A 25,353-nucleotide genomic window follows, 5' to 3' on the forward strand; every position below is an offset into this window, starting at 1 on the left:
ATCACATGTTACTTGAATAATGCCAGAATAAATGAATTATTGAATTTTAGTATGAAAAGCTTGACATTCATTAGTGGAATAGCCATGGAGTTGATGATACTTGTAAAAATAATAATTCTCAAGATCTTGTCTATGTTTTATTCTTTGTTTGATTCAAAGAAGGGTAATCAAATTAGCTTGAAGAAGGTTGGACAAAATACTATCTTGTTGTAATGAAAAATTGGTAGAAATTGATGCACTAGACAATGAGGGGGGGGGAGACGTTGAAAAAGGAGTCTAGTTTGGAAACCTAAACCTTCCTTAGAAATGTGTATTGTGAATTTCTTATGAGCCTCAATACTTTTTTGCGCACATCCTAAACAATGTCCATTGTATCCATGTTTAGAAAGAATTTTGAAACTAATTGTCATAATGTTTTTCCAAATCAATTTTAGGAGTTTCACTAGGTGTTTAAATGTCAAGAGGACAGGATTCACCCTTAGGTTGAATTGGATTAAAATTTAAAGATCCCCAGTCAACATTCAAATATGTGCTAGAATAAGAGGTTAGAATAGATTTAGAAGAAGCTTGAAAAAATGACACACTACAATCCTTTGAGGCTTGAGTCTTAGGAATTTTGTAGTCTCCAATAAAGGAGGTTTAAAGTCTAATGATCCCTAATAATCCTCTAGGAGGACCTCTTTAGGTGAAGGAGTATCTTTAGTAGGGTATGGTGCATTTGTTTGTATTAGGCAAAGAATTGAAGAAATTGAAAAAGATTGAGATTGTTTATCCATGTGCAATAAACTTTGTAATTTTGTATTACCTTCCAAAGTATACATCTCATTTTTCATAGATAACTTGCTTAAACATGATGAAGAGTGGAAGGAATTGCTTGGATTGCATGAATCCAAGGTCTACCTAAGAGAAGGTTATATGTGAGAGTATTAGGCATGTCATGAATATTTGTAGGTAAAATAACATGACCTACCTTAATAGGCAAGATAATTGTATCTAGTGTCTTCTTATCAACATTATCAAAGCCACAAATACAAATAGGATCAGGTTGAATAAGAGAAAATGTATCCACGTTGATTTAAGAAATAATTCACTAAAACAAAATTAAGACCAAATCCATTATCAACTAGAGTATATATTATAGCATTACCATTGATAATAAAAATAATATTGAGAGGATCACATTGATTTTGAATTTCCAAAGACGGTAACTCATGTTGGGAAAACACAATATCAACTTTAGTTGCATGCATACATTCTAATAATAAAGTCACATCATTAGGTCTATGAGAATGTTGAGTATCTATCTTCTTTAAATCTTATTGTAGCATTCAATGATATCTAGGTGAGGTTTGAATCAAGTCCCAAAGGAATATCTTAGCTGGGGTGGCATGAAGCTTCTCAACAAGATCATACTCACCAACATAATATGAAAGAAAAGGAAGAGGATGAAGAAAAGGTTGAGAAGAAGGAAGAACATTGGAAATTTTTTTGCTGTTTCAAGTGTTGTATGTGTGAGCTACTTCTTCATGATAATCATGTTGGTGATTTACTCTACCTTTAACAACAATCATAGGTTGAGGTTGAGGGACATCTTGATGAAGGTGAACAACAGTTTTAGGCTTCTCATTACAAGAAAAATGAATGGAATTGAAATGATTTTGGTTGGGTTATTTATCCACATGAGAGATAGTATTAGAGATATTTCTATTTACCTTATTCTCTTGCACCAAATTGTCTTCATGAGTAGGACTACTTTTAGGAGAAGGACAAGAAAATTTTATCAATGCTTCATCTCTAGAGGGAAGATCATTGAAATGAAAAGAGTTGGGTATCATTATTCATATCAACCTCTTGTATCATAATAGAATCCTCTTGATACAATGAACTCTCATGGGAGATCTACATATTAGGAGAAGAAGAAACATCATTTCCCAATGAGTCATCTCAAAGAGAGATATTATTGACATAAGTGTTAAGAATATCCTCTTGCACTAAAATATGCTCATTAAGGAGAGACAATTTAGGAGAGGTTTAAGGTTATACAAGACAATATAAAGAAATATCACATGCATTACACTCATTCGTATTAGTATTAATAGGAAAAACACAATACAAAGACAAGTCAGCCAAAGGTCGATGTTTTATCTCAAAATTGATGGCATGGAAAGGGGTTCAAGGCAATGACCCATATTTTTTTTGCAACATTTAAATATTTTTAAATATCCTTCTCTATTTATGATGTCTAATGTCATGATATAAATAATGTTATGAAACAAAATTTTCTTTCTAGCATATGCAATTAATAAAGTAGAGAAAATAAATAAACTAAGCAATATGTGTAAATACATAAGTAATGAATGAATATATCTAAATATGAAAATATCATGCAAACATCAGATCTAAGAATTAGAAAATATGTAAATGGAATACATGTTGGGTTCACCAAAATGTAATAGGGTAAAATAGGTATTCACTAGTTTATCTACGTAAACAAGGAGTGAGCACATTTCATGGAAACATTACATTAAGGAGGAATGTGAAACCAATAGATTCAACCTCAATTGTATCAAAGGGGTTGAATATCGATTATATTTTACTCCTCATTGTGGGGGATTGAATTGGATACCGAAAAGATGAATTTTGAATACTAGATCTAGGGTTAAAGATGGAAAGTTTAAGTAATTTAGCATAAGAAGGTAATTGCATATCATATATGTAGTTGTAAATACATAGCCAATATGAGGAAGATGATCAAAACCTATGACCAAAATCTTGACCTAAAAAATTGACACAAAGTAGTTATGAGCGAATTTGTTTGTTGAATGTTGGATGTAGATAAATTTAATTGATCTAAAACTGAAATGCTACTAAGAAATTACCCCAAAAAAATTGTGAGAAATTTGTCAAACATTGTAGCGTTGGCCAAATTTGTCCTCCACTTTTTGCACCTCCAAAAGTTGGATCCAATTTTCTGTTTATTCTACCCGATTCCAAATTTACAACTCTTGAACCTGCCACTTGCACACAGAATGGAGAGAAAGATGTTGGAAATAGGGGTTTTCCTAGGTCAAACCTTGGGTTTGTAATTAACCCTTGAAATGAATTGAAATACTGAAGTAAAATGCCAAATAATATACCTCAAATCTTTTGTAGATGATTTGTAGGTTGATGATGCAATGCTCTTTGAATACGATCACGTGTTAATGTGATAACATGACATAACATGACAAGACATGAATGACCTAACCATAAACACATGCTTGCATGATGATTGATGTAATTTTCTACTCCATGGTGTATAGATATTAAAAAATTCTTGAAGGATAAAATGATGCCTTGATGCTTAATCAATGCTTGATAAATGGAGTGCTTTAAGTGGATTGATTTTAGACTAATCATGATGTAAAAATAAATTAGAGGAATGATCTTATATAGGTTTCCCAAGGTATTTCCTTTATTAGGCTAACCTACAATGGTCAAATTGATTCATTGTGATTAAAAACCAATCGACGAGAAACATGCACCGATCCATTCAAATTTAGGCTCGATTCGGGAGGAAAAATGTGCTTTGGGTGCCATTGTCCACCCAAAACCAAGTGAACATGTTGGAGATGGCATGCACATAGCTCAAGATAGAGGTTTGAACACCATTTGAACATACTACATAAGTTTCAAGGTAAAACATCGAAAACAGGCTTGGATGAGAACTAAAATGGGTCACACTAAGATAGGGGCACAAAAAGTGGTGTAAATTATACAAGGTTACAATTTACAATGCTATATTGTATTCAAATGAAAGATATATTTAATTTAGTGTAATAAATCACTATTAACCAAATTCAACTCTTTGATTCAACTTCTAACATCTTCATTATTTTTATTTTAGATTTGTCACAATTCCTAGTAGTTTTCAATATTATTTGAAGCATAATGAATGTTTCGAATCCATATAGCAATTTGATATTTCCTTTAAAATTATAATCTATTTACTATGGAATTTGAAGAGTCACAAGTGAATTATCTCATCCCAATTAGGGAAGAATTCAATTCTATTTTTTAGGAAAATAAATGATATGTTCAAATATGTATTTTTATCATGAGGAAGTTCAAAAGTTTTGCAAAATTGCTACCTTGTATGAATAGAAATTTGTCATCAAAATCCTAAAACTAACAATTATGTAACATTGGAAAGGAAAAATGAAAAAGGCTAAACAACTTTAGTAATGGTGGAGAGGAGAAGGGGAATGGTCAGGCCCAAAATTTGAATTTTTTGGGCAGGAGTTCTGGTTCAGCAGCAGGATAGCATGTAGCAGACAATTCAAGGAGCCCTTTGGAGGGGGAGAGTTTAGATGGTAAGGAATCCAAGGCCCATTTGGATTCAGGGGACCCAAGTGGGGGTCCCAAATCATGTGTGGAGCAGATGGTAACAAAAAAGGTGAACGGTCAGGTTCAAAATTCAAATTTGGCAGGCGGCAAACCTGAAGCTATATCAAGACAGCATGCGGCAAGTGGCTTAGGAGAACCTGAGAAGGGAATAGAATCTAATGGGAAGGATCTTGAGATCCCTTTGAATTTGAGGGACCTAGATGGGGGCCCCAGTTTGAATGGACTCATTGGTAAATGGTCCTCTCTATTTGGTATCAAACCCAAAGGTAAGTCGTCGTTGCCTTCGGTTAAAAATACATCGAATGTTTCTCAGGGAAAGTTTTCCATTTCTATTTCGGATCAAATTATAGATCAAAATATTGCTTGGATGGAAAATACCCTGATAGGTAAATTCTTTGGGGTGAGACCAAATATTGAGGTTGTTCATGCATTTGTCAAGAGAAAATGGAATTTGAAAGAATAGGTTGATGTGGTCACTATGAGTAAAGGATGTCTTTCCTTTTATTTTTCTTGTGAGGAGGATTGTAGACAAATCCTTTGCAATGGTACCTTGGAAATAGGTAAATATTTAATGTATATCCAGAAATGGTATGCTAATGCAAGAATGAATGATAAATTTGTGGTCCAAGTTCCGGTCTAGATAAAGTTACCTGGGCTTCTTATGGAATAATGGGAGGAAGATGTGTTTGTTGGGATAGCCAATGCTTTCGGGGAGCTTCTCGCCGTTGATCTGGTCATGACATCCAAGAGAAGACTTATTTATGCAATAATCTATGTAGGGGTTGGGCCTGAGATAGATATGCCAAAGGAAATAGAGATAGAATCAAAACTAGGTAAATGGAGGCAGAATATTGTTTATGAATCAATCCCTTTTGCTTGTTTTCACTATAAGAGAGTAGGGAACTAGGCTAAAAAATTCCCAAGCAATGTGGCCAAAACTCAACCCCAAACTAAAGTTTGGAAAAAGATGGATAATTCTTTGAAAGAATCTCCTTCTGAAGGTTCAGATCAGGAGAAACAGTCCCAGGTAGGAAGGACCAAGGATGTATTAGTCAGGGAAATGAGAGATGAAATGAAGAAAGGAGAGCAAGATATGGTTTCCCAGCAGAAAAAGAAGCAGGAGAATAGTGGAAAGGATTCTAACAATGGCGAAAGAAAGTCACAAGCTAGAAGTCAAAACAATCAAAGGGATAGGACAGATCAAAATTTATATTAGAGTGAGAAATGAAATGGTAGTAAGATGGATAAGGGAGAAAGTCAATCCAAATATAACAAGGAAGAAGGAGACAATTTTAACTCAGTAGGATCCGAGTCAGAAAATGGAGCAAGTTGGATTCAAGATGTTCAACCAGACAATATCTTTGAGCAAGGGCTCTCAGAGATATCATTAGCCTCCCCAACCCATGTCAAATTGACTTTCCTGGAGGAGAATGAACCATGGTGGGGAGATGAAGAAGATATAAAAAAGGCCTTGGCAAAGAGTGGGATGAAGCAGGAAGAAGAAGAAGTAATGGAGGATAAAAGAAAGAACAACAAAAAAAGAATAATAATAGAAATAACAATAATACAACCACCATAAATACCAGAAGCAGACTGGGGGATGTGGGAGCTCAACATACATCACTTGGAAGATATTCAAATGTAAAGAAAAGGACCATGGAAACAAGCAAGAACCTAGCAGATGAGACTAAAAGAACTATCTTTGAGGCAGGTATTTCTAAAAATTCATGAAGATTATCTCTTTGAACATTCAAGGATTGAATAATCCTCACAAACATGATTTAATAAAAAGTATGATTAGAGACAAAAACCTGGATATTTTTTTGATTCAGGAAACCAAAATGCCCAAGGATAAGGTTGAATGTTTGAAAATGTTTAGTAATGGAGGAGTTAGTGGTGGAAGTTCAGAAGGAGCATCAGGAGGTATTTCTACTTTCTTGAATAAAAACAATGTATAGGGAGAAGTGTTGATTCAAGACAACAATTTGGCTTGTATTAGATTTAAGCATTTGAAAGAGGGGAATTCATGGGTCCTGACTAATGTGTATGCCCCAAACACCAAGACTGATAGAAGTGATTTCTGGAAAAGCTTACCCTCGTTTAGAAGTAAGTTTGTTGAAGATAGTTGGATTATAATGGGGGATTTCAATACCCCTTTGAGGGAAAATGGGAAAAAGGGAGGGAGCCAAACCAATCTAGATAGCAGACTGGATTTGATGGAGTTCATCAATAATCATACTCTCCATGATCTGGATTTGCAAGAGGTTAAATATATCTGGACCAATACAAGGAGTGGTGAAGACTTAATTCCGGTTAAGCTCGACAAAGCTTTAATTTCTATGGATTGGTTTAATTCTCCTTTTTGTTCTTTATCTGCTCATATCAGGGTTGGGTCGGATCATTATCCCATATCCCTAACATCTGATGCCAAGAAGGGAAGAAGACATTTCCCCTATAGATTTGAGAGAATGTGGACAAAACACCAGGATATGGAAAGCAAAGTCAAGGAATGGTGGCAGGTTAGAATTGAAGGAAATGTTATGTATAAGGTGGTCAAAAAGTTGAAGTTTGTGAAAGATAATGTTAAAAGATGGAATAAGGAGTCCTTTGGGAACATCTTTGCTTCCAAAGCTACCATTCTCCTAGATCTGAAAGATATCCAGGATGAGATTCAGAATAACGACTATACCAAGGTTTCAAGAGAGGTTGAAGATGAGATTCTAATGAAATATCATGACATAATAGAAAAAGAAGAACTTTTCTAGAAACAAAGGTCAAGAAATATTTGGTTGAAGGAAGGGGATAGAAATACCAAATACTTTCATATGTCCACTTTGAAACACAAGGCCATCAATAGGATATCTCAGCTTAAAGTCAATGGTAGAACTATTGAAGATGAAGAGTCTATGAGGAAGACAACCCTGGAGTTCTTCTCCAACCTCTTGACTAAGGAACATAACTTGGACTTGTAGGCTCAAAAGGACCTTACGGACTACATCCCCTCCATCTTGGATGCGGATCAAAATTCTTATCTCAATGTTATTCCATCCAATGATGAGATTCTGAAAGTTGTCAACTCCTTTGAAGGTAACAAGGCCCTGGGCCCGGATGGTTTCCCTTTGTTCTTTTTTCAAATGTATTGGCATATTATAGGAGGTGATGTCTCTAGTGCTATGAAAGAATTCTTTGGTGCGAGAAGAATTTTGAAAGAACTGAATGGCACTTTCATTTCCCTTATTCCCAAAAGGATGGGTGTTGATTCCATAGATCTATTTAGACCTATTGGCCTATGCAACTATGTGTACAAGATCATCTCTAAGGTTCTGACCTCAAGAATCTTGACTCTGCTCCCCTCTATCATTTCTCCCCAACAAAGTGGCTTTGTCTCTAGGTGACAAATTTTGGATTCGATAATATCAATCCATGAAAATATTCACTCTCTCTCTAGTGCTAAAAAAGAAGGCTTTCTTTTGAAGCTTGACTTATCTAAAGCCTATGATAGAGTTGATTGGGGTTTTATGTAGGATGTTCTCTCTGCTTTTGGCTTCTTCTCTAGAAGTATCTGTCTTATTATGCAATTGGTATCCTCTGCTACCTTTTTTGTTTTAATCAATGGGTCTCCATCCCCCTTTTTCAAATCCTCAAGGGGTCTCAGATAGGGGGATCCTCTATCCCTGGTTCTTTTCATTATCATGGCAAAATGTTTAGGAAGACTTATAGGTAAACTTGTTGAGAAGGGAGAATTTTGTGGGCTTAAACCTTCTTCAGCGGACCAAGTTTGCTCCCATCAGCAATTTGTGGATGACTTTATTATTATGGGGAATTCTTCAGTTAAAGATTCAAGGAGCTTAAAGAAATCTTTGATCAGTTATGGGACAGCTACCAGTCAATTGATATACTGGTCTAAAAGTTTTGTCTATTTTATCAACTCTCCGGAAAGAAGACAAATAAAAATTAGTAACATCTTGGGATGCCATTTGGGGAATCTTCCTGCTTCTTATCTTGGGCTCCCTCTCTGTCAAGTCCCTCCTGATACTTTCTGGGGAGCTCTTGTGGATAAATTTCATAGGAAGTTAGCTGGATGGAAAGGCTCCCTACTTAGACAAGCTGGTAAGGTCCAACTTTTGAAATCTACTCTTCAAAGTATTCCTCTTTATGTAATTAGCCTTTTTAGAATTCCAACCAAGTTTGCGGAGCCTATTGAAAAAATTCAAAGAACTTTTATGTGGACAAGGGTAGAGGAAAAGAAGAGAATGAATCTGATTGCATGGGATAAGGTTTATAAACCTATAAGAAAGGGAGGTCTCGGCCTTAGAAGAATTAGAGACATGAATGAGTTTCTCATGGCCAAGCAAATATGGAGAGGTTATAACACTCAGGGAGAATAGAAATTGATTTGGGACAATAAGTATAAAAGACAATTTCCTACCCTTGAAAGTTTCCTCAATGTTGAAGATATCCCGATTGGCTCTAATATCTGGAAATTTGTTACAAGACCTAAAGGTATAATTGCTAAAGGTGTGAAATGGAAGGTGGGGAAAGGTAATCTCATTAAATTTTGGGAAGACTCTTGGTTGCTTGATGCCCCGTTGAGTGACAGCCCTGATTGGGGCAAATTTCAGAATCAGTGTAAGGATAAATATGGCACTATGGTGGGTGACTACTAGAATGATGGACAGTGGAAGGATTTATCCCCTGTTGATCCCTCCCTTGGCAATTTGAACAAAATTATGAATTCCATGGTGGTGGTGGATGATGATGACTAGCTAATTTGGAAACTTACAACAAATGGTAAATTCTTTGTTGCCTCTTTATATAATCAGCAGTTTTCTAATTTGGAGATTCCTTGCTGGGCTAAGGCTTAGGTGAAAGGCCTACTTCCCAAAATTAATATTTTCTTCTGGACTGTCCTGCAAAATAAAATTTTGACTATTGATAACCTTAAAATTAGAGGATTCTACATGCCTAGTTTTTGTCTTCTTTGTATGCAGAATGAGGAATCCATTAACCACGTGTTCTTCCATTGTCCATTCTCTATTAACATTTGGGCAAGATGTCTGGATCACTTCAATTTCAGTTGAGTCTTTTCGGAATCTATCCAAGAGGTTTTCAATGGCATTACCCCTCAAGGAATAAGTCTATAATTCAGTTATGGAGATTGGTCTTACCTCATATTTGTTGGGGAATATGGAAAGAGAGAAATGAGAGAGTGTTCAGAGAGAAGGCTTCTAAGTCTCAAACAATTTTTGAAAAAATCAAACGAAATATAGTGGAGAATATCAATATCATGGGTGTAACAGCCAACCCCAAAGATTAGGAGGATTATGTTATTTTCAAGAATTGGAGACTAAAGGGAAGTGACATCTTTCAAGCTAATCCAAGGGAAGGTGTTAAATGGAAAAGCCCTCCTCATGGCTGGATAAAAATCAACTTCAATGGTGCCTCAAGGGGTAACCCTGGCAATGCGGGGTGTGGAGTGGTTTTAAGGGATGAATGGGGAAAATGCAAAACCATTAAATGTATCCCTATTGGCAGTCAAACTAATCATGTTTCTGAGGCCATGGAAGCTTATAATGGGATGGTTCTAGCAAAGGAAGCCAATTGTACCAAGGTGTAGTGTGAAGGAGACTCTTTGAACATTATAAATTGTTTCAATAAGGTGTTCCTACCCTCTTGGTCTATAAATAATGCTATTAAAGCTGAGAAGGAAATAAGTGAAACCTTTGATATGTTTGTTTTCACACATGTTTACAGGGAAGCTAACTCATGTGCTGACTGGGTAGCCAACCTGGCCTACCGATCTGAGAAAATCATTACCATTAATGGGGAAGGCAAACTTGTGTGTGAGACGAAATCCTTGCTCAAACTAGATCGTATCCAGATGAGGCAATGTGGCATCATTAATCATATTTCCTAAAGCTTTTCCCCCTTTTTTTGATGAAGGTTTATAACAGCGGTGATGAGGATTTATTAAACAGTCTTATCATATTAACTGGGCATGGATTCTGGGTTGTTTTACAGAGCAAAAAAAGAAACTAGAGAGGAAATAGCAGAGCAAAGATTAGGCATTCTAGTGAATTTGAAGAAAAAATTGGAGGGAACAAGAAGAGGTTTGAACCAACTTCATGTGCGGATTGGATGAAGAATAGAGAGGTTTGGGAGATTCTACAAGAAGTGGGCTTAAGTGATTTCATGGAGAGGCTTTGTGGTAAAGACCCAATAGTTACCAAGCATTTTATAAAGAATTGGAAGAATGGAAAAGTTCTGGTGGGCACCCAAATGATGATGGTGGATGAAGATATTATTACAGAAGCAATGGGAATGGTGAAATATGGTATTAAGTTCTATAGAGATTGAAGTGTCTCTGATAAGGCAACGAACAAATTTCCTATCATGGATGGTGAAAAGAAGAAAATGGTGAAGGTTGATAACTCCTACCACTCCCCCATGCGAATTTGTAGGCCATGGAGCTTTGTGTTGTTTTCTACCATAACCTACATTACTCTGGATGGTAGATTTATGAGGGCTTATGGGCACCATTTCATGCTACTCAACCACTTCGCCATGGTGAAAAGGTAAGCTTGCCCTACTACTTAGCTTGTTCAATGGATCACGCCATTAAAGAAATGCAGAAAGACCCTCAAGGGGACCATGCTCTTCATCAGGGTCTTATGGTTTTAGTCTACAAATTGTTGAAAGGGAAAACCATAGAAAAACCAATTAGAGGTAAAAATACCAGGGATGATGACACAAAAAGTGAGTATAGTGGTTTCAACTTTGACTCGAAAACTGAAGGTGAGTCGGAGGATCTAAGAAAAAGGGGAGGAATAAGGGGAAAAGAAAGATGATTGTTGTTGATTCTGATCCCTCGGATTCCAAGGATGAGTCCTTTGAGGAGAAATTCATCAAAAGAAACAAAGGAAAGGGAATGGGAAAACAAACCCAGAGGAATAAGAAAACTAGTAGGGAAGCTAACAAGGTTAAAAATCAGATTTTGATAGCTTCTGAAGAGGATGTAGAGGAGGAAAATAATGACAATATGAAGGGTAAGGAGGAAGATGAGATTCCAAATGTGGTTCATGGTGAGGACATTAGTACTCAAGGATTGCAGAATGAGGGCCAAGAGAATGAAAGGGGAAATCCTAGTGACTGTCATGGGGATAATGATAGTATTAAGGGATTTTGTGATACTATCAACAAAATTGTGAAAGACATCAGCAACCTGAAGAATGATATTAATGCTATCAATAAAGCCACGATAGGAGAGAAACCTATTTCTCAAATTGTTAAAGAATTAGTGGTTGCGATCAATAATGCTGAAGTTATTGAGAACATGGTTGGTAAAATCCTTGACACAGAAAAGAAGGTTAAGGAAATGGAAGGGATTAGAGAGGCGAACGGGCTGAAAATGAACAACATGGTCAATAGAGTTGACAAGATGGAATCTACTATGAAGAGGATTGTTGAACATAATTTCCAGGATCTTAAGGCCTCTGTGGATAATATGAATATTTTGATTAACAGATTTGATAACATTAAAGACAAGGAGGGTGACAAGGACCAGATGGAGAAAAAAGGTCATGAGAAGAGAACTAGGGCCAACACTAGGAATCAGGGTGATATCAAGGGATGAGAGCTTGATGAATTGAAGACCTTTGCGGACAACATGAAGCAAATGGTGGTTCATGCAGAAGACAATGTGAAAAATATGTAGCTATCTCGATCTTTGTCTTTGTCTTTGTGATGTCCTTTTGCTATCCTTTTGTTGTCTTTTTGTGGCTCTATGTGTTTTGAGTTCCCTTGTTGTTTTGGTTGGGAACTATTTTTGTTTGGGTGATCAGGCACGATATTTATTTGTTGTAATACTTTTTCAATTTCCTGATATGTAAAAGGTTTGGGTTCCTTTCAAAAACATGTTTTTACTTAATCAAAACATTGGCAAGGAAAGAGAAAAAACAATAAAGAAAAGGTGAAAAGAAAAAAATATAAGCCTATTCACATGATTCAACAAATGAGAAAATTTGATAAATAAAAATTCGTTTACTAACTCATTATCTATACCCACAATGTAGGAAGGTGTGATCATCAAAGGAATGAAATCTGCATGTACGATTTATGTTAAATTTCTACTCACACAAGTGTTTTCCAATGGACCATGTAAAATGTCTCACCATTGATGAGCCTATAAATTGACCATACTATTTCATGGTTTATGATATTTTACCTCATGTTTATAATGTCCTTCCAAGTCATTTCCAAGCATTACCCTGGTTTTGTGAAGCATTAACTAGGATTAATGATGTTTAATATCCATATGTGTGTCTAGCTAGATGATGCTAAATGATAATAAAATATTATAATAAATGATTATTTTTGAATGTGAATTCCTTAATAAGTATTAACATGTTGTTTTTGAGTGGTTTCATTCATTCATATTGCTAGAAAGGAGGAGCAACAAGTTGGCAATTGACAGATGTAGCAGTTGACTGAAAGTGCAGAAAAAGTCAAAAGACCAGTTTCAGTAAAACAATCATATCCCACTCATTTCTTAATGAAATTAAGGTTTTCAATATAATCTAGAAATCTTAAAAGGAGATCTAGAACAAGTTTAAACCATTTGAGCTGATTCACATTAGTTAATGAGAAGAATTCACTAGAAGTTTATTGAGACAAACTAGCAGATTTTCAGGCAGCAGTTAAAGATTGAGTTCTAGTTCAGCTTGGACTCTTCTACCTCTTGATGAGTTCATGTATTTGGATTTATTTAAGTCAAGAAACATTGGAGAATATTGTGGAAACAATATTTGATGATTCATAAATAATTATAACATGTTTTGTACACATGTTCAACCATGACTGTACTTTATAGTTGTAAAGTTCGAAGAGGATTAGAACTCTCTCAACTCTTGTTAGTTTAATCTTTATTATCAGTCATGTGTAGAATAAGTCATTTCCTTGTTGTCATAGGAGAAATGAAATTTGTAATAAGTTGTTGAGTTTGTAATTACTTCAACTCTCAATCCTCAAGAATAAATGTGAGATTTGTTGAGTTGTGAGAAAGTAGTGTTGATAGTAGTTTAGAGAATATCCAGTTAGTGTTGAGTCTTGTTAGTAGTGTCCATATACAATCAGCAAGTCTGATACATGTCCATGTAATATTTGATTTTCAATAAGAAGATTATTTGAGCATTGAAGCTTGTCTATTGAATATGGAATGCTAATGACATATTGAAGCAACTCAAGCAAGGGCCACCTGAGGAGTTGTGATTTCATCATAGTTTAGATTTTATTCATTATGCTTTACTTTAATTAATGAGTTGATTATGATAGGTTTTGTTTTCATCATATTTCATTTCACTAGTTTTAGAACCTGCAGCAACTGTTGTTGCAAATAACCAATCTTCCTATAGCCATTGTTGTTGTAAATAACCAGTCTTCCTGCAACAAGTGTTGTGCAGATAGTTTTATTTCCAGCATTGTCATGTTTTCAATTCAGTTTATTATTCTAAGTTTTTTTTTCTATACACAATTGATACAATAGCTTAGAAGGCTTCCATAGTGCATATAAAGTTTTGTCTCATTTCAAGTTCACGTCCTTGGGTTAATAATATAATGTAGCTTCTAGTTCATGAAGGGTTGCTTAGTGTGGATAAAATCCCTAAGTTGTGAATTAGTATTCCAACCTCAATAGTAATTAAAAAGATCGACATTTTTGGCGTCATTCCCGGGGATGAGTCAAGCTGTGAGAGTCACTAAACTATTTTAGAAGTCAATGAAGCACAATAACCAAAAGCCAATATCATTTGCAGCAAGTTTGGAAATCAATGAAGACATGTTCTCTAACATCATAGAGGAATTTTGTTCATGTATTGATGAAAAGGTGTTGGTTTGTGAGAAGGTAAAGAAAGATGACCTTGTTTTCCAAAATGATGAAGTTACCATATGCAAGTTTGTTGAACATGATGCCAAATCAGAACTCTTACTTCAAGAAGAGACCTTCCATTAAGCTAAATTCAATCCTCTAATGCTAAAAATTAAAGAAGATATTGATGAAGAAAATGTTTTGGGATGACTTAGAGAATTTTTGCTTAAATTTGGATGGTCAACAAGTATATTTTATCGAGAAAAATCATGAGCAGCAAGAGCAAAGTGCAGAAATTTTTATATTTTTGTCAAATTAGTCACACAAATTGATGTTTGCAAATCAAGAGGAGGACAAAGACGCAACCCATAAACACAAAAGAACCAAGGAGGGTTCTAAATTTGTGGTTTCATGAGGATGTCCCATCAGACATCTAAGTAAGAAGAAGGAAAGCAAAGCATTACAATTTATTGCATCCAAGCATGAAGTTGCAGTTGAAGATGAAACTAATTTTTTAGTTGAAACTGAAGAAGAATGGTTTCATCTCTCTTATCCACTTCAAAACAATAGTATATATTATCATCATGAGGTTGTAAGTGATGGTCTTAATGTCTTTGAAAATTCATTGCATCTATTTCTTAAGTTTCTCTTGATATTGCAACTCTTTTTGGTTGCACATAAGCATGTGAAGCATTGTAAGTTGCTGAGAAAGGGAAGATATTTCAAAGAACCAATGAATGGTTTTATTTAATTAAGTCTTATTTGCTAGTCAGTGATGGTTAGGATAGGTTAGGATAGGTTTTTCATTCAATAAGTTATCTTGCACAATGTCTTAGATGTTGTTTCCTTCATTTATTCATGCTTAGTTAGTTAGGTGTTGTCTAGTGGAGTTGTTTCCCCAAATTCTTCTTTTTTAAATGACTCTTTTAGAGGTGTTTATAGTTTCTTTGTTGGTCATTTCAATGCCACTTATTTTTCAAGGTTGTGAGTAAGTCATGTCTTCAATTTTGAAAGAAAGTCTATGCATATATTGTCAAAAAAAATCTTCCATTAGGTTGTTGGGTCTTCATGGAATGAAATTGTCTATCCAAATGGTGTAGTCCAATTCATCTACTCGTGTTCTATTTGTTGATAAATGGAGAACATATAAAGTTGTATTTAATACATTGGATAGAGGTGCAGTAACTACTCAAGAAGTTTGGAATATTTTTAAGTTATTTGCAGCAACTACAGAGTGACTAAATAGTCAAACTACAACAACTATTGATGTCAAATATGCAACACTCTTAAAGAGACCTATGCATTCAATTATTCTGGGAACTGTACTTTCATATCTTCACCATATTTGCAGTTGTTCAAATCACTAAAGGTACTTACATTTATGATTTCCATTTATTTATAATATTTATCATTTTTGGTTAATTAACTATCTATGCATTACAATGTGTTTGTTAAATTGTCATTTTTATTGTTACATGCTTCATAACTTATTTATTTTTCCACCCTCATCCATTCATTTTCATTTGAGGACAACTGACCTTTTAGCTTGGGGGAAATATACATGCCTTGTATTGATGTCCTACACCATTAAAAGATGATCTTGCCATAGGTTCATATATTCGTACTTACCTTCTATATTCACGAATATATTTTCTTCATTTGACATGATTTTCAAATGCTTTCCATTTTCCATTATTTCTTCAAAGTGACAAAAGAGAAGAGTATTTAATGGCAGCTATACCAAAAAAGAATGACACTGTTGAGACAATGGAAGAGAGTAACAAAGTGCAAATTGCAGCAAGGATGTAGATTATAAAATGTTTTAGTGCAGAAATCAACAATGAAAAATATTATCATATGAAGAAGTAAAAAAGATAAGAAAACATGATACAAATAGGAAGGAGGTTGACAAGAAGAAAATGATGAGAATGAAGCATATTAGTGCAGCAGCAAAGAAGTTTCTACAAATTGATTATACACAACAAAAGAGATGATGGAACAAGATCAAGGAATGATTATAAATAGAAAAGAATGGAAAAATATTTTTAGATACCTTGTAGCAGAAAATACAATGAGAAGAAAAGACAAGAGCCAAGGAAGAGGATATGGCAGTCACAAAATTTCATGCATAACCAATGTCTACTCCTTGATTGAGGACAAGCAGGATTTTAGCTGGGGGAAGTGATGAGCCTATAAATTGACCATACTGTTTCATGGTTTATGATACTTTACCTCATGTTTATACCAAACTTTTTCATGGTTTATGATACTTTACCTCATGTTTATAATGTCCTTCCAAGTCATTTCCAAACATTACCTTGGTTTTGTGAAGCATTAACTAGGATTAATGATGTTTGATATGCATATGTGTGTCTAGCTAGTTGATGCTAAATGATAATAAAATATTATAATAAATGGTTATTATTGACTGTAAATTAATTAATAAGGATTAAAAAAAATTGATGGGTTTGATTCATTCATATAGCTAGAAAGGAGGAGCATCAAGTTGGCAATTGATAGATGTAGTAGTTGACTAAAAGTGCATAAAAAGTCAAAACAACATTTTCAGTAAAATAGCCATATCTCACTTGTTTCTTAACAAAATTAAGATTTTAAAAATGATTTGGAAATACTAAAAGGATATCTAAAATGGGTTTAATTTGTTTGAGCTGATTTATAATATTTAATGAGAAGCATTCACGAGAAGTTGACTGAGACAAACTAGCAGATTTCCAGGCAGCAGTTAAAGATTGAGTTCTAGTTCAACTTGGACTCTTCTACCTCTTGACGAGTTTGTGTATTTGGAGTTATTGAAGTCAAGAAACATTGGAGAATATTGTGAAAATAATATTTGATGATTCATAAATAATTATAACATGTTTTGTACACATGTTCAACCATGACTGTACTTTATAATTGTAGAGTTTGAAGAGGATTAGAACTCTCTCAACTCTTGTTAGTTTAATATTTATTATCAGTCATGTGTAGAATAAGTCATCTCTTTTTTGTAATAGGAGAAATGAAATTTGTAATAAGTTGTTGAGTTTTTAATTACTTCAACTCTCAAGCCTCAAGCATAAATCTGAGATTTTGTTGAGTTGTGAAAAAATAGTGTTGATAGTAGTTTAGAGAATATCCAGTTAGTGTTGATTCTTGTTAGTAGTGTCCATATTCAATCAGCAAGTCTAACACATGTCCATGTAATATTTGATTTTTAATAAAAAGATTATTTGAGCATTGAAGCTTGTCTATTGAAGATGGAATGCTAATGACAGATTGAAGCAACTCAAGCAAGGGCCACTTGAGGAATTGTGATTTCATCATAGTTTAGATTTTTATTCATTATGTTTTACTTTAATTAGTGAGTTGATTATGATAGGTTTTGTTTTTAGAATATTTTATTTCATGAGTTTTAGAATAGGCATCCTGCAGCCACTGTTGTTGCAAATAACTAGTCTTCCTGCAACCATTGTTGTTGCAAATAACTAGTCTTCCTGCAGCCACTGTTGTGTAGTTAGTTTTATTTTGAGCATTGTCATGCTTTCAATTCAGTTTATTATTTTAAGATTATTTTCTATACACAATTGATACAATAGCTTAGAAGGCTTCCATAGTGCATATACAGTGTTGTCTCATTTCAAGTTCACATCCCTGGGTTGATAATTAAATGTAGTTTCTAGTTCATGAAGAGTTGCTTAGTGTGGATAAAATCCCTAAGTTGTGAATTAGTATTCCAATCTCAATTGTAATTAAAAAACTCAACAACCATTAGCAAGATAATAGATTTTTGAAACACATATCGAATTCATCAAATAATAATTGAATTAAATGGATGAAAAATGGAACAAAACATATTTTGGGAAATGCCATAAAAATTATCTGACCAATTGATATGTTGATGGAATGAAATTCCCCTACTTTCCAAATTACGATAGAACATCTAAAAGAAACCTTGCACAAACTCTATAGAATGCATGCAATCATTGTTGGTATAGAAATGGTACTCCGTCAATATCTTATTTTTGTCATCTATACTATCACCAACATGAATGAATGTTATATGCACAAATATATCAACCTGTGTAGAGTTGCAATACTAGGATTGCACCTCATCCTATGGATTTAATGTGTAGTTCTCTACAAAGTCAACAACTAAAATGATGGTATCTAGTGGAAATGTGTCCTTGCATAGCTTGAATTGCAAGTCCAACCATCAAGCTCTATGTGTATGCCTTCCATACTCATACAATATTCTCATGAAAAATGGTCATAAACTGATACACTTGAATCTTTTCATTGAAAAATTAACACCTTTTTGCTTCTTTGTCATATTTTAGATTGTAGGTCATTGTCTTATATTTGCCAAATTCCACTAGTTTGTTCCCTATAACATGTGTGCTATACATATATTCAAACTTGGCAAATTTTGCAAGGCACCACAATGAACAGATGTGTCATCCAAGCATATGTTATTGTAAAATTCTTCACCATCAACTCTTTCACTTAAAATGGTAGATATGAAATGTCCTGAATATCTAGATGGAGCCTTTATGTTACATTCCTGTAAAATATTGTTAGTATGCAAATCTACACATATATGTAGATAAACATCATAATGATTAGAAAATTCAATATGTACTCTAGAACAATAAGTTGTGAATGTGTGATTTATTTTGACATTAAAAGGCTTTACCATTTCAAAAAACCTTTGACTAATTTTAATTTGAGGATACATCTCTAGAAACTTGGAGAACAATTGCATTTGATTCATATCCAAAAATTGTTGATGCGGATCATGAATTTGACTACCAATTCTCCTCCTTACAACATCTATTTGATTAGGAGAGACCCTTGTGTTAGTCTTCCAAAATTCTTCAATTAAGGATCTCAAGGCTTCAACAATTGCTTTATCTTTGTGTGGTAGTCTACTAGAGAATGCCCATAATTCTTTGCTCATTTGGATTCTCAACTCTTTCATGCCTTCCCATAGCTCTCATTAGGGATTTTCTACTTATTTTCATTTCTTTACTTGTCTTTCTAATGAGCTGAGATTTATTGGTTTTAGTGCTTACTATTTTTGATGTGTATTGTGCATAATGTAGAACTTACACTCGTATATGCACTCACTAGATTCTTCACAATTTGTAATGCCCCGCTAGGAAACCCCGAAGGGATAAAGCTGAAACACTCAAATGGAGTGTAAATATTTTTTTTTTTATAATAATAATAAGAGTGTTAATATTAAGTCACAACATTAAGATACATTGGAGTTATCTAATGCTTAGATAACACAGCAAAAGACTAAACAATCCTAAGGAGTTTCCCAACGTGATTACGTACTTAACACCTAACTCAACTCACGACATTAGATCCAATTAAACTGAATAACTGATTACATGTTATTACTAGGAACATGTATATGATTTGTTTAGTCAATTAAAATTATAAATAATAGGACGCGTTCATCCATTGAGGTTGAAGATGAGACTAACATGAGGGTATATACCCATTGAAGTTAACACCTAGATAACATAAAAAATTCATCCATTAAGGTTGATATAATTAGGAATCTAGAGGAGATCATCCCATTTTTGTTAGCATATGGTTATTAAGGTGTAGTTCATTTATTTAGGTTTAAAATTAAACAACCAAATGAGATCATCCTTTATAGTTAAAACATGGCTAATAAGATGAGATTCTTTCATTTGGAATTAAAATGTAAACAACATATTGAAGTTCATTCATTATGGTTTAAACATAACCAACTAATAAATCATAGTTCATTTATAGAGGATAAAATGTAAATAGCCAAATGAGGATCATCCATTGTAGTTAAAAATATTGTTAAGAGATGAAGTCCATTTATTAAGGTTATAATATGGAATAACCAATTTAAGTTCATCCAATTATAGTTAGAATGCAACTAATTTGGTGAGGATTATTTGTTTAGAATAAAAGATAAACAACTAAATAAATTCATCCAATTTAGTGAAATAAAGCTATTATGACGATGTTCATTTATAAAGATAAAAAGGTAAATAACCAAATGAGGTTCATCCATTAGATTTCCAATTTAGATATTATGACAGTTAATCCAATATATGTTATCCATTCATTACATTCAAATTATAAGCTTTATGACAAGTCAATCCAATAATTGTAACCTAGTGAGTTTCTTTCCATGCTTACTTCTTTTCATTAACATTAACAAAATACTTTCCATAATCATACTTACAATCTTGTATAACCCTAATTACTACATTTAACAAGATGACTATATTCATGCATTCAAAAATTAACTTCAGTAAACCCCATTATACACTTACAAGATGCATCCATACATGCTAGCACTAATTATGAACACATGAGAGACAAAAACATCACATAACACAGGTATGATCTCAGAGTTCACCCCTAGAGGGCTACATCTCCAGGTCTGCTCAACTGCAAGACCCCTCTGGCAATTAATATAGTTAAGATTACATAAGGTTCATGTTATTTACATCTCTGTCATTTAGGCAAACACAATCACTATACAATGACCACTTTAGTCAATAATTACATAAATGATCCCTTTTTAGAAGCGGATCCAATTGAACACATCACAAAAATAATATAGAGGTCTCTTGACTTTCGGTTCCCTAACTAGGGACTTGACCCACTATGGCCAACCATAGACCCACCAGACGACATGGTCCTAACAAGCATATCAAGTCTTACCATTACATAACCAAAATCAAATATAGAAATATAAATCTACATAGGCATTAATCGGTAGAGGCATTCGTTTACCATATTGATTTAACTATTAAAGTCGATCAAGTTTATGGATTTTCTAAATTAACTTTTATTTAAAATCCACATTAATCCACAATTAATACTTAATCTATGTTAATAATATACATTATCCAAAGTTTGGCACAATCAATATCTATTTAATAACATGAAATCAAGTATGGATTACCTAAATATCAATTATGTAAAATCCAAGTATTATTTAATAATCTAGAATTAAATAATATATAAAATAAAAACTTGAATTTAATTAATTAAACTTCATCCAACTTTATTTATTAATTTAATATTGAATTATTAATTTTTATTTTTTTTTACAATAAAAAAGAAATATAAAAAAAAAAAAAAAATTCAAATAAAGAGGGGGGGGGGTACCCACGTGGGCCCCCTTGGTAGCCCACACTACAAATGGTAGCAGGCCGCTACCTTTGGTAGCGTTGCTACCATTTGGTAGCAGTTCACTACCATTGGTAGCGCTGCTACCAAATGGTAGCAGTCCGCTACCAACTCGTAGCAAATGCTACCATGGTAGCCTTTTCCATTATTTTTTTTTTTTAAATTTCCAATTATTATTATTTTCTTTTAAAATAGAACGAACACAGAGATTTATGAAATCTCTTAAACTAAAATAGAGATTATTAAAAATCTCATCTCCAGCACTCTGAGAAAACAAATTCCAATAAATCATAGTACTATTTTTTTTTTTAACAAATAAAATTATAACCCCACAAAATTAATTAACAGAGATTGGAAAAAAAAAAACCAAAACCCAATCAATTTTCTTCCACAAAGGCAAATTGGCTGAACTTTTCAAATAAATATTGGCAACAAAAGAATGGGAAAAGGAAGAAATTTAACTCTATTCCTCATTCTTCCACAATGAAACTTCCAGAATGAAACACATAGGCTGAAAACACAGGAGGGTATTCATGGCAAAATTTTGCCAGCATAACCCCTGTGATTCAAATTGGGAACCAAAAACATATAATCCTAAATAAATAAATAAAACAAAGCTCAACCAGAATTGGGAGACACAACCATAATCCATTTATTCATTTTCAAGCACACAGAAAACTACAGAGAAAGGAAGAAATGTTATTCAGCTAATATATAAATAAAACTTTAATCTGTAATTTTCACACAATCTCACTTAGAGGCTGAAATAATCCCATTTTAATTTTGAATCCACATGGATTACTAAATTAACAAATCTATTGTAAATAACCATTCAAATAATCAATACTTCTTCCAAACAAAATGCATAGTTTTTAAATCCCCAAATCCAACATAAATCTAGAATTAATTTTGTAAGATTTTTCAGTAGCCAGCACTGTTCTTTCAAAGCCAAATAGTAAGATTCTTTGGCAAGCAAGGAAATAATCAAAACCCTACCTCCATTCACATTTCCTAGAAGAGTTTTGTTGTAGAGCCCAACCTCCAAGCTCCAGATCCTTATTTCCCCAACATGCATAAAAATTTCTTCTTCCCACAGACTGTCGGCTCCTTACTGTGAACTTCCCCTAAAATAATTTTGAAAAAAAATATATATATGAAACCTAAACTCTTTTTAGGTTTTTCCCCCAAAATATATTCCAATAATTAAAATATTTAAAAAGAGCATTTTGTTTTATTTGTTTTAACTAAATCAAAAAAATGCTTTTCTCTCCCTCATGTAATTTCTAATTTTATTTTTTTTAATAACACAACTTAGCATTTTTTTTTTTTAAGATTATATGAGGGTAAAATATATTGATTTATTTATTTATTATTATTATTTTTTTATTCTTTTATTTTAAAACAATATCAACATATTTTAATCTTGCTTTTCTAATTAAATTGATTTTCTTAATTAACTAAAAGAAAATAACCTTTCAATTTTTTTATAAAAGGCCAAGAGATTAAATTAATTTAAATCTTTCCTTTTCACAATCATAACTAAATAAATTAATCATTTAATTAAACTAGCTACAAATTTAAATTGAGCAATTCTAAATAACGACTAATTGCATAAAGGGAGCCTATTTAATCTAGTCCCTTAATTTACTTATTTTTATGCATAAACACACATTTAACAAATTAAATAAAAAAGATAATTACTCAATTTACCAAATAACAAAACACGCAATCCATGAAGGCCAAGCACACAGACAACTGACCACGCTCACACGAGCATAAACTAGGGTCAAATGAGGGTCTCCCAACCTCCTAATCCAATTTCTAAGGGTTAATGAGGAGCACTCAAACCTGTGAATTCAGATGGTAGTCGAACCTCGCACCCATGCAGAATTGTACCTGCAATCTCCTGCAACCATGAGTCATGCAAGCATACATATATACATTTTCAATGAAGGTGTTAGCTCGAGATTTATAATAAGAATTAGGGAAACCATTAAACTTACACAAGAATCGATGCGAAAGCACAATAATCAGGTATGCACAATATTCATATTATCTAATCTACAACATTACATAACGGAAATTTAACCATTCAAGAATGCCACATAGGAAGTCAACCAAGGTCAAACTAGTTTTACAAGGTCGACTAGGGTAGGGGCATTATATTCTCCCCCCCTAGGCTCCGACTTACTCCTGGAAGTCGCAAGGCTAAGCGGAAGTCATACAACACATATTAGCCCTTAAACTCAATTAACAATTATCAACTTGCATAGATAAATATTTGTCAATAGTTAAAACATTATTTATAAATCCTCTACGAATGTCATTATCCATTAACAGAATGCATCTAAAATCATACACTTTTTTAAAATATTCCAGAATTTACACACAATCATAGTAGAGAAATGAGAATTTTTCTTTCCTTTCATTACACCAAACCATAGCAATTAAAAGATATAGACACAGTTATCATACTCATCTATCAAACATGACAAGAAAATATGTCATCAAGATCAAATTCTTTCACCCATACCTCTTTTAGCAAAACTTTATCCCATAGTACTAGCTTCAAATATAAATTTCTACCACCAAGTTAATCATTTCAATAAATAGGAGCAACATAAATAACTCAATTGTTTACACTTTCTAGGTATATAAGAACTATTCCAATGACGATGTCCCATAACATAGTGACAAGTTAACACCATTTAATCCATGATTACACATAATAACCATCCACATAACTGGAATTTGCACAACACAAAAGGCCACATGTGAGCATGTCTAATCCTCGGTCAAAAATAACATGCTCGATCTACATCTCTATGCCTACTCTCAGAATAAATAACATGATCATCAATATCCAACATCTCACTCAAGGGCTTGATGGTGCTAGGGTACACCATAGCGGTGCTACCTTCCATACAAGACCCTCGTGAATATCCCTTGTTGCGTAAGGTGTTTAGCCTCCAAGAGATAGTCACCACTCATAGGTAGGTAGTGGATCCTAGTTGTATCACAGCCTCACATACCTCCATCCTCAAAGTTCCCTATGTCTGCTTCCTCGTATACACTCATCCAAGACCGTCTCCTACGTTCTTGGAGAGGAATTCACATTGCAACACAAGACCAGCATACGAAAACAACAAGGATAAACCAGTTTAGCCACCAAAGTATAGAAGTATAAAGATAATAATCATCAATTCCAACAGTAAGGCAAGAAAATAATTCCGGAATTGCAACATCAAATCAAGTAAGAACAAGATTGCAAGATCATGGCTAAACCTTCAAGGTCAAAATAAAATAAATTGCTGGCCCACAAGGAAATAAATAAATAAATAATAAAAGAAAATCATAAGTGCACGTTACATCACTATGTGACTAGCAGCTAGCCACCAACGAGGAAGGAAGGAACAATCATCTAGCTATCGCAGTAGCTCATCATGTGGTGTGGCCTAGTCACACATCCACATGGCATGGTTGTGTGCACCTTGACATCACCCCGCATCACATCGTCACGTGGCATGGCTCTACCCTATACCTATTGGTAGGCTGCATCGCAATGTCTACTACATCCTACATCGTGTCTCAGCACGGCATGGCAATACTCCAAGCGGACAGGTCACGCAATGGACGTATCCCGCATGGCAGTGTACCTCACACATAGGGCACGCACAGATCACACCCCACATAGTGATGTTCCTCTCAGGATACCCGTCGTAAGCTAGAGGTATACATGGCTAAGGTCTACCCACAAGTCTACCAACACTAGTCAATTGGCAACTCATGTAAGAAAAATAACACGCCTCTCATGAAGACAAGGCAAAAGATGCTCCAATAAAATCCATCATTATGCTCAAGAACTGTCATCTATATGCTCAAAATAAAGGATAGGAATAGGCTAGCACACATGA

At 33.9% G+C, this 25,353-nt stretch overlaps 1 protein-coding gene across 1 annotated transcript in view; it reads left to right on the forward strand.

The window, feature by feature from the left end:
• The first annotated feature begins 5,626 nt into the window (after nt 1-5,626).
• LOC131063536 (uncharacterized) overlaps nt 5,627-25,353 on the forward strand; it is a 28,359-nt gene continuing 8,632 nt past the window's right edge. Inside the window, exon 1 of the mRNA XM_059219157.1 lies at nt 5,627-5,893. Coding sequence (XP_059075140.1) covers nt 5,627-5,893 — 267 coding nt within the window. The remainder of the gene's footprint in view (nt 5,894-25,353) is intronic.

The sequence above is a fragment of the Cryptomeria japonica genome, chromosome 4 (assembly GCF_030272615.1).
Source record: "Cryptomeria japonica chromosome 4, Sugi_1.0, whole genome shotgun sequence".
Lineage (NCBI taxonomy): Eukaryota > Viridiplantae > Streptophyta > Pinopsida > Cupressales > Cupressaceae > Cryptomeria > Cryptomeria japonica.